At 43.9% G+C, this 11,391-nt stretch overlaps 1 protein-coding gene across 2 annotated transcripts; it reads left to right on the top strand.

Annotated features, from left to right (window-relative positions):
* The first annotated feature begins 4,694 nt into the window (after positions 1-4,694).
* Positions 4,695-10,467, top strand: c5ar1 (complement C5a receptor 1). Of its 2 annotated transcripts, none has more exons than XM_067420342.1 (2): positions 4,695-4,825; positions 8,227-10,467. In XM_067420342.1, the coding sequence occupies exon 2, from the start codon at positions 8,232-8,234 to the stop codon at positions 9,297-9,299; it is 1,068 nt and encodes a 355-aa protein (XP_067276443.1). In that variant the 5' UTR covers positions 4,695-4,825; positions 8,227-8,231; the 3' UTR covers positions 9,300-10,467. The 2 variants fall into 2 exon arrangements, with proteins under 2 accessions (XP_067276443.1, XP_067276442.1); XM_067420341.1 differs by lacking the exon at positions 4,695-4,825 and adding an exon at positions 7,987-8,036.
* The last annotated feature ends 924 nt before the right edge of the window (positions 10,468-11,391 follow it).

Here is an 11,391-nt window from a genome sequence, read left to right as displayed (position 1 = left end):
CCTGGAGCAGAGTCTCACGGGCTCTGGTCCATGTGCGATGACACCTCTGGATAAAGGCGTGAACAGAGGGGACCGCGACCTCGGAATCCAGACTAGGAAAAATAGGTGGCTGGTAACCTACACTACACTCAAATGGCGAAAGGCCCGTAGATGACACTGGTAACGAGTTATGAGCGTACTCAACCATAGAGAGTTGCTGGCTCCAGGATGAAGGATTCTTGGATACCAAACATCGCAACACTCTTTCCAGATCCTGATTGGCTCTCTCGGTCTGACCGTTGCTTTGGGGGTGATAACCCGAAGACAGACTAACCGTGGCTCCTAGTAATTTACAAAACTCCTGCCAAAATTTGGACACAAATTGGGAACCTCTGTCGGAGACCACGTCCATCGGGAGGCCATGTAACCGAAAGACGTGGTCTACTACAGATACGGCTGTCTCCTTGGCTGAGGGTAATTTGGGCAAGGGAATGAAATGTGCTGCCTTCGAGAATCGGTCCACGACGGTCAAAACGACCGTCTTGCCCTGGGAGGGCGGGAGGGCGGTAACAAAATCTAGAGCGATGTGGGACCAGGGTCTCGAAGGAACAGACAACGGCTGAAGTAACCCATGGGGAGGTTGGTTAGATGTCTTACCAACCGCACAGACCGAGCAAGCCAAAACAAAACTGCGAATGTCGCGAGCCATAAGTGGCCACCAAAATCGTTGCTTTATTAAACTGCAAGTGCGGTTTACCCCTGGATGACAAGCAATGTTGGAGCAGTGACCCCATTTGAGGACCTCGGATCTTAACCCCTCCGGAACGAACAAACAACTCGGTGGGCCGCCGGGCGGGGGCGCTACCCCTTCTAAGGCCACTTTGACCTTCGATTCGATCTCCCATGTGAGTGTAGAGATAACTATCTTCTCTGGCAAAATACACTCGGGAGTAACCGGGCGTTCGGAAGCATCAAAAATACGAGATAAAGAGTCGGGTTTGATGTTTTTAGACCCGGGGCGGTACGAGAGAACAAAGTCAAAACGTCCGAAAAAAAGTGCCCACCGAGCCTGCCTGGAGTTGAGTCTTTTAGCAGATCTAATATATTCAAGGTTCTTATGATCCGTCCATACAATAAAAGGTACCCCCGACCCTTCAAGCCAATGACGCCACTCCTCCAACGCTAACTTGACGGCCAACAACTCTCTGTTACCAATGTCATAATTGCGTTCGGCAGGAGAAAGACGATGGGAGAAAAACGCGCACGGGTGCATCTTGTCATCTGAGGGAGAGCGCTGTGAAAGAACCGCTCCTACCCCCACCTCTGACGCGTCGACCTCTACCACGAACTGACGTGTGGAATCAGGGGCGACTAAGATGGGAGCCGAAACAAAGCGGCTTTTCAGTTTGGCGAATACAGCCTCGGCTGTATCGGACCACCTGAACGTCGTTCGGGGAGAGGTCAAGGCAGTCAGAGGTGCGGCTAGTTGGCTGAAATTGCGAATAAAACGCCGATAGAAATTGGCGAACCCCAGAAACCTCTGTAGGGCCTTACGGGAATCTGGACTTGGCCAATCCATCACAGCCTTAACCTTGTCGGGATCCATGCGCATTCCCTCCGATGACACGATGTACCCTAAAAAAAGGAACAGACTGTGCATGAAAAGCGCATTTCTCCGCCTTGACAAAAAGCCCATTCTCTAGCAACCTCTGAAGCACTCGTCTGACGTGTCGAACATGTTCCTGGAGAGACGAAGAAAAAATCAAAATGTCATCCAGGTAGACATATATGAATTGGTCGACCATGTCTCTCAACACATCATTGACGAGTGCCTGGAAAACCGCTGGGGAGTTGGAAAGGCCGAAAGGCATGACCAAATATTCAAAATGCCCCCTGGGGGTGTTAAATGCGGTTTTCCATTCATCCCCCTCCCTGATGCGAACCAAATGATAAGCGTTACGTAAGTCCAACTTCGTGAAGACGGATGCTCCCTGTAACCTCTCGAAAGCTGAAGACATCAACGGCAAAGGATAGGTATTCTTTACCGTGATGTTATTCAGCCCTCGGTAATCAATGCAAGGTCGCAGAGAACCATCCTTCTTCCCCACGAAGAAGAACCCCGCCCCCGCTGGAGAAGAGGAAGGGCGGATGAATTTGGAGGCTAGAGAATCAGAAATATATTTCTCCATGGCCTCCCTCTCTGGAATAGAAAGAGAGTATAGTTTGCCCTTAGGCGGAGACTTACCTGGGAGTAAATCTATAGCACAGTCATAGGGACGATGCGGAGGAAGAGAAGCAGCTCGGGACTTACTGAACACTTCCTTCAGGTCGAGGTACTCCGGAGGCACGTTAGATAGATTCACCGTCTCACTCTGAAAAACAGAACGAGACACAGACGAACAAGCAGACACCAAACAAGACTCATAACACTTATCACTCCACGCAGACACAGAGTTTTGTCCCCAGTCAACCCTTGGGTTATGTAACTCCAGCCAAGGGTGACCGAGGACAATGGGAGCCAAAGGGGAGTCCAGGATAAAAAATGAAATGAGTTCAGTGTGGTTGCCAGACGTGATCAGTGTAAGTGGTTCAGTGGTGAATGAAATGTCAGGGAGAACTTGTCCGTTGAGTGCGTTGACAGAGATGGTGTTCTTAAGTGCAATGGTGGGTATTTTGAGTTTGTGTGCAAGGGCAGAGTCAAGAAAGTTACCCTCCGCTCCCGAGTCGAGGAGTGCTGGGCTGGAAAATTCCTGGGCTGCCCACAGCAATCTCACCGGAAGGAGAGTGGAGGATGAGGTCTTTTCCACGGAGATCCCGCCCGACAGTAGCCTTCTCCTTACCGCCGGGCGTGGTCCTCTTACCGGGCAGGAGTCTAGCAGGTGTCCGGTCCCGCCGCAGTAGAGGCAAAGACCACGGGATCTCCGTCTCGCTCTCTCCTCCCGGGAGAGCCGAGCTCGACCCACCTGCATGGGCTCCGGGTCGAAGGTGTAGCTGACCGCATCCGCAGCGTTAGCCTGAGGGCATTCGACACTCTTTTGCTGAAACTCCATCCTGGATCTCAGTCGACTCAGACGAGCGTCCACCCTCAACGCCAGTTCGATCAGTCCGTCAATCTTCTCCGGAAGGTCGATCATGAAAATCTCTTTCTGGATGCGGTCAGCCAGCCCATGCAGGAACATGTCCCACTGTGCCTCCTCGTTCCACTTGCACTCGGCGGCCAGGGTGCGGAACTCGATGGAATAATCCGAGACCGAGCGGTTACCTTGACGGAGCTCTGCGAGTTGACGTGCCGCTTCTCTTCCGGTTACCGCTCGGTCAAACACCCTTCTCATCTCCGCCGCCAGCGTCTGGAACGAGGAGCTGCAAGGATGTTGATTTTCCCACACCGCCGTTCCCCAAAGTGCGGCTCGTCCGGAGAGCAGGGTGAGGACGAATGCCACCTTGGATCTCTCCGTGTTGAAAGTCTGCGGTTGAAGAGCGAAAAACAAGGAACACTTGGTAAGGAAGGCTCTGCAATAATTGCTCTCACCGGCATAACTCTCAGGGGTAGGCAGACGTGGTTCCGGTTGCCGCGATGCGGATGGTGTGTGGGGGGTCGGCGGTGGGTCGGGCACAGTGGGACCGACGAGTTGTTGCATCTGTTGGGTCAGCTCGGCCACCCGTGCCACCAAAGTGTGTACTGCCTGTCCTGTGGCAGTTAAGTTCGCCTCCTGCTGGTCCAGTCTCTCGTTGCTGCTGGTCAGTAGGGCGTTGATACTCGCTGAATCCATGGTTGGTCAGAGCGTTCTGTAACGGATTCACAGAGGCAGGATTCAATTGCAAGTAACTCAGTTTAATTTGACAGATAGTGTCACAGAAGTCAAAACTCAGAACACTGAAGAAGTCCGGGTAAGACAGAGCAGTGAGAGAGGCTCTGTTGGTGACACGGGCAGGCTGTGAGCAGCTGTGACTCGGGAGATCGGTAGAGGTAATCCGGGAAGGGATCCAGCGTTTCACGGAAGGGGGAAACGATAACCAACACGGAGACACAAGGGGAAACATCCAACAACGCTCTGACAAAGACAAGAGAGAAACAGAGAGACTAAATAGGGTGAAGGTGATGAGTTGCAGCTGGTGCAGGTGATCAGCCACAGGTGCGTGATGAGCCAATCCCAGGCTCCGCCCTCACCTACATTCAACACGCACCCAAGAGTGAGACAGGGAATCCATGAACCGTGACAGTCTGTCCCCTTTTTCTTTTACCCACGTCAGTTTTTGTGTTGATGTATTTTAGTCTTGTCCAAAGGAAATTAGAACCATCAAGTGCACCTCTGGATAGAAAACAAAACTTCAAACCGTGCAGTGTATTGTGTGTTTTTTACCAAACTGGAAAAAAAAAACAAAGTTTTGCTTTGTGCAATGTTTTCATGAAGCATTTCTCTTTGCAATATGTATTTTACTCAATATGAAAATGCAATATGTATTTTAAATGTAAGGATTATTACAAATGAAAACTATTTAAAGCAATAAAATACATCAGTGCCACTACTGAAAATCATTTTGTAGTTCAGATTCTTGTCTCTAATAATTACGTCCAATAATAATGAAGGAAAAAAAACAAAAAACAATCAAAGATCTGCTATTTGAATAACGTGATAGACAGAATCCTTCCACTTCCAGTTTAAATTGATTCCTCTATTAACCCTTTTAGCCACCCACTGCTTCGAACATCATGTAAAAAGTGCTTACACAACACTGCTGAGGACAGGGCTTGGCCCACAGCACCTTGCAATCATTTCCTGGCTTTAAGGGGCACAAAATAACAACCTGAATCACATTTGCTGTCCAGATCTGCTCAACTTCACAGGTATTTTTTCATTCATTTTGATATATTTTTAGCAAGATTAGAGTTGTACTAATGTATTATTACAAAGTGTTGAAATCTTTCATAATTTCTTCCTTTAGTGGACAAAAGAATACTATTTAAAAAAAGGTCTCTACAATAGAATGGTAAACATAATAAAAATGGTAAAAAAAAAAAAAAAAAAAAGCTTTCCTTACGAAAAGTATGTTTATTCAAGTGTGCTATTAGTATAATTCGTTTAAACAAAAACTACTTTTTTCTACTTTTTTGTAGCCTACTTCTCAGAGATATACTTAAAATGCGCTTAGGTGTGTACTTGACTTATACTGACAGAACGGTATAAGTATATTATGACTATACATGTCCACTTTTGATTGAGATATACTTAAAGTTTAATTAAGTATTGTTAATATTTAGATTTTAATAGCCTCTTAAAATACTTTTTCACATAGTTTTACATACTGTCGTACATACTTACATACCTGACAGGTCTGAGTTTCAAGGTTCTATATCTGGCGGATGTTCTGTGATAGAAGTCATATTTGGATAGTAATTTGGATAGTAAAAAAAAGTAAACTTTATTTTTATTTAATTTTATATAAAATAAAAATATTTAGTACAGCATGTTTAAAGCTCCTCATTTTTTCAACAAATTCTAAACTAAACCCATTAAAGGGGGGGTGGGGTGAAATGCGGTTTCATGCACACTGAGCTTTTTACACTGTTAAAGACTTGGAGTCCCATCCTAAACATAGACAAAGTTTCAAAAACTAATGTTGGACGTTTGATGGAGTATTTCTGTGTCAAAAATACTCCTTCCGGTTTCTCACAAGTTTCTGAGAGTTTTTTCCGAGTATGGGTCGACTTGACATGAACAGAGCAGAAGGTCCTTGTATGGGCCGTACGGGCTCTTCTCCCGATAGGGTGCACGCGCGTGACTAGAGCGAGAGAGGAAATGCACGGCCATAAACACTCAGGTGCAGATCCAGTCATCCGTGAACACGTCTGACGTGCCCTATGGTTGCGCCACGCTCCACTTTATTCCTATGGGTGACGTCGAGCGACTTTAACGCGTCAGCACAGCATTCCAGGAAGGCAGCGCTGCATTTGAACCGATTTGAACACAGAAATTACGGGAAGCGTCACAACATCGCTTCAGTCGCGGCGCAAAGTGGATCTCCACCGTTCACTGCTGTCAGGACTTCACCAAATCATACCATGATTCTGGATCATATCTGTATTCGTTGAATCTGATTGATAGCCATGGTTTATTAGGGTAACATTTTCATCTCCACGCTTGAGGACGTCACCACTTTGCGCTCATCATTCTTTATTTCCGCCCACTCGATACGCCTCCAGGCGCTCGTTTTTTTCTGGAAAGACTCGGTACAGCCCATATTTCTTTTATAAATATAATAAAACTAAAGACTTTTCGGAGATATGAAGGTGGCAATACTACTCTATAGGTACTCAAGATTGACATGAGATTGACTGAAACTGAGTGTTTCACCCCCCCTTAACTATTCTATAAAGTGCAATCTTAAATATTTTAATATAAATCCTTCAAGGGACAGTTGAAGTGTACAAAAATTAAAGTTACCGCATGATTTACTCACCCTCAAGTCATCTTAGGTGTATATGACATTGTTCCTTCAGACAAATAAAATAGGAATACAAATATATAAATATATTAAAAACATCCTGGCTCTTCCAAGCTTAAAAGTGCTCCTCGCGGCTCCAGGAGGTTAATAAAGACCTTTGGAAGCGAAGCCATGCGTTTGTGTGAGATGTGCAGGTCTAGTGGAGTAAGTAAAGGAGTAGTCAGAAAGGGGAGTTTAAGTTTAAATGTCTATGCCATCCACAAAGGCCATAATAGCTAAAGGTTCTTCCTCCTAAAATCTCGCCTTGCTTTTTCTACGAGAGACCATGGTTTCTGTCAGAGACGAATCCTCTTTTAAATTGCTGTTCCTGAGAAAATATGGGTCTTTTGCTGCCCGCCGAATTGCATCACAGAAGCGCTTGGTAAGTTAAATTGAAAGTCAATGTACAGTGATAACAAGGTAATTTGGAAATTTGTCCTTTGCTTTTCCTGGATAGCATTCTCCCGAACATCCTCCCTCTCCCCAGAACGGTACTAAAGACCATTAAAATAGTCCATGTGGCTCCAGTGGTTCAGCCTTAATTTTATGAAGCCATGAGAATAGATTTTGTGCACAAAAACAAACAAAAATAACAACTTTATTCAACAATTTCGTTCTAGCCTGTGTCAGAATCAATATTGGCAGTATCACAGCTCTCAATCGTTCGATATTTAACTACAGGAGACTCACATGGAGTTTGGGGAAGAGGAGGAAATATTACCTCAGCGGGCATGATATCGGCAGAATCCATTTCTGACCTGAGGTAATCATGCAAATTTTTGCTCTAAAGTTAGTTTGAGTCTTGCTGCGTCGCAGAGGTAGCTTTATTAGCAGTATTAGCCTTGAGTTGCCATGTGTTCTTGCTTTTCTTCTTCTCAGATTTCCCCATTCTCAATCATTATAATCGTGACTGCAATCATATATGCACCAACAAATAACTGAAGGGTCTCTATTACTGCACTACAAACGAAAATATTAGTTTGCAATTGCTGAGCTCTCTAAAGCATGACTTGTCAGAGAATTCTTCTTGCTCCTGAATAGTCAAATACACGCGCACACTGATGTCAAAATGTCCATGGCATGAACACTGTCGCGTAAAAAGGTGGGTAATAACTGGATATGTGTCACAAATATTACATCCATGCATTCAGCAGCCCAATTAAATACCTGTCTGTCATTAATGTTAATCAAACAACTACAGATGTTAAATAAATGTATACATATTAAATAAATATGTATTAGTATCTGAATATTTATTTTATTTTTTATTTACTATTAATTGTTTTTGTAATTTGCTTAGGGTATTTTTTTAAATTATATATATTGCCTAACTAAAATAACTCATAGCCTATCATATTACAAATCTCATATTAGCCTATTATATTGCCTAGATCCTATTAAATATATGGCCTATTAAATCTTCTAAATCAAGTAAAATGACTCAAAATCAAGTAATTTACACATGCCAAATTTAACTTTAAACATATACAATGTAATTTCCAAACAGCAAAATTGTGGCCAGTGAAAATGCTGAGTGGCTAGTAACTTTGGAAAACCACTAGCCACAATGGCTGGTGAGCAAAAAAGTTAATGTCAAGCCCTGAGCATACTTAAACATAATACTTTTATATAAAAATATGTGGGCAATATGTATACTTACTACATAAAGTATACTTGAAATATACTAGAACATTACTTAAGTAAAATGTGCAAATACTTCTTCTTAGCATATTTTCTGTTCATTCTCTCTTTCTTGTTTCACAGCTGAAATGGAGGACGGTGACCTTAATTTAGTCGATTCAGACAATTTTAATGAAACTTACCTTTGGATTGACTATGAAAACTTCACCGATATGGTGTACCCCACTGCAACAGGGTCTCCGATAGGGCCCCGGCACTGGATCGCTCTGGTCTGCTACAGCATTGTGTTCCTGTTGGGCGTCCCTGGGAACAGTCTGGTGGTGTGGGTGACCGCGTTCCGAATGCCGAACTCAGTGAACGCGCAGTGGTTTCTAAATCTGGCCCTTGCGGATCTGCTGTGCTGCTTGTCGTTGCCTCTCCTCATGGTGCCGCTCTCCCAGGACCAACACTGGCCTTTTGGTGACTTGGCTTGCAAATTACTCCACGGTCTGTTCTACATGATGATGTACTGCAGCGTTCTGCTCCTGGTTGTGATCAGCTTGGACCGTTTCCTTCTGGTGACCAAACCGGTGTGGTGCCAGAACCACAGGCATCCTAGGCAGGCCCGCTGCGTCTGTCTTGTTGTCTGGATTCTTGCTCTCCTTGGAGGTTCTCCTCAGTTTGCTCATATGGGGATACATGTAGAGAGCGAGAAAACATTGTGCGTTAGCTTCTACGAAAGCTTACATCATGCATGGGCCGTAACCCTTACCCGTAGTTTTCTGTCTTTTCTGCTGCCTTTCCTGATCATCTGCATCAGCCATTGGAAGGTTTACCACACGACGAGCTCCGGACGAGGACAAAGAGACAAGTCGGCCCGGACGCTGCGAGTCATCTTGGCGTTGGTGCTCAGCTTCTTCCTATGCTGGCTTCCCCTACAGATCGTGGATCTTCTGCAGTTGGCGATGTACAGACAATCACAGAGTGTTCAAGTCAACCTGCGTCTGGCCCATGTGCTGACGCTCTGTTTGGCTTACATTAACAGCTGCCTGAACCCGCTGCTCTACGTGTGCCTTGGCCGCGGTTTCAAGGAAAATCTAATTAGCTCTCTTCGGAGTGTGCTCCACTTCGCTACAGAGGCACCGACCAATCAAATCAGCATGTCTGCAAACAGTAAGTCAACCACAGACAGCATGTTCAGAGAGAATCCCAGATGAAATCATTGCCTGCATGCAACACAACAAAGATGTACAAAACATGTAACCAATTTTAATCTATTAAGTCAAGAATAAAACGTAATAATAAGAATAAACATTCATAAAATGTATCGTACAATAAATGCAAACAGCAACTCATAACCACTGAAACGTTTACATGCACTAATTTTAATTTTGAATAAATCCAAATAGATTTCAGATTCTGAAATGTCTTTTTATTATAAATCCTAAACACAATTCTCTGATTCGCATATTAATTTGCATGTGCATTACATGTAGGCCTATTGCGAACAAAACCTCAGTGCATGTGCCGGAGAATGCGACCGCACGAATAATGAAAGCGTTTGCCTTCATGCTGTCAAAAGAGACATATGTTTCAGAAGAGCTTTAGTAAATTTAAAAAGTAAATTTAGTAAAAGTACTGAGTTTGTATGATGGGAGACATAAATAAACATCTGCACATTCTAAGATGTAAAATAGTAGTCCTATAAAAAATATAACAAAAATATGATGATATATATATTATTTGGGTTCATTATTATTTTGGGTGATTCTTTACATTTAGGCTAGTTAATCATTTATTTTATTGTATCCCTTTTAAAATGGCACTGATTGGTTAAGGGGTTATTAAATGAAAATTCCGTCATTTATTATTCACCCTCATGTTGTTCCACACCCGTAAGACTTTCGTTCATCTTCAGAACACAAATTAAGATATTTTTGATGAAATTTGAGAGCTTTCAGTCCCTCCACACATCAAAAAGTTTCACTGATCAGCGAAAATAACCAGAAGCTCAACTGAACTTGCTTGACGTGTGAGAAAAAACCTGACTGCTCTTTGTGGACGCTTAAGGCCCTGTCCCAAATGGCACCCTAAACCCTCACGGTCTTCCTCTGAGTCCGCACTTTCACGACATAATGCCGCTTTGACTGCCGGGAAGAAGTCCGAAACCAGTGTGGGCTCGGCAGAAGTGCGCATTGAGGGCGCATAACGGCCGCAAAGGGGGCACTCGCCAGCACCCTTCTGAGACCTAAAATGACAAATGGGACACCCTGCGGTCTCGTGGACTTAATGGACATGCGCACGTAGCGGTCATTGTAAGTCCACAAGACCGAAAGTGCACATGAAGTGTGGCATTTGGGACAGGGCCTAAATTAATGCATAACACGAGTTATGTAACACGAGTTGGTTCTCGCTCCTAAGGCAAACATGCTTGATGAATGTTTGTATGTTAATAAAAGCCTCAGTTCAATCTGTTCATCATATAAAGCTATCGAGTCTCTTCAGAAAATTTGGGCTAAACCACCCAATTTATATGGATCTCTTAGTCTTTATGAACTTTTAGAGGCATCTAGTTGTGTAGCTGTCAGTGGAGGAACAGAAAGCTCTCAGATTTCATCAGAAAGATCTTAATTTGTGTTTGTAGATGAACGAACAACACAGGGTTTGAACAACATGAGGGTGAGTAAACTAAATTATGACAGAATTTTCCTTTTAGGATGAACCTAGATGGCATTTCTGTCTTTTAAAGCTACACTGTGTGATATTTTCCCCCATCTAGCGGCGAAAAGGTATATGACCATCCAGGGAATAGTTTCTCTTCCTCTCAATTCTGATTTCGTTTTAACTCCTACGGTGGCCGATTTAGTCCAAGATTAACATGACAACCCCCCTCTTCACATTCGACATGGTGCCATCGAGTGTTAAAAGGTGAAGCTTGAATTTACGGGTATGTCTCTCTTTGGCAAATGTACTTTCAAGATGGAGGGGCAACATGGCCACCAGCATTCAAACCCCTCACCCGTATGTATTTTCAATGGCATATTATAAACTTACGAGAATACTTTATAACTTGAAAGAAGTATATACATTAATGAGCACATATATTTTTGAAAGAACTAAGTTTTTAGCTAAGAATAAAATAAAAAAGTTGCACAGTGTAGCTTTAAAGTCAGAATGAGAAAGATAAGTTACGATCGTCTTTCCTTCCCTATTGTGACGTATGCAAATTCTCGAAGAGGTGGGGGCTTGCTATTGGTGGATCTCATGTGAGTGACAAAACGCACCGCCCTCACCCAGACGAGTGAAGAG

Source organism: Pseudorasbora parva, chromosome 16 (assembly GCF_024679245.1).
Source record: "Pseudorasbora parva isolate DD20220531a chromosome 16, ASM2467924v1, whole genome shotgun sequence".
Classification (NCBI taxonomy): domain Eukaryota; kingdom Metazoa; phylum Chordata; class Actinopteri; order Cypriniformes; family Gobionidae; genus Pseudorasbora; species Pseudorasbora parva.
This window is presented reverse-complemented; position numbering and strand designations above follow the sequence as displayed.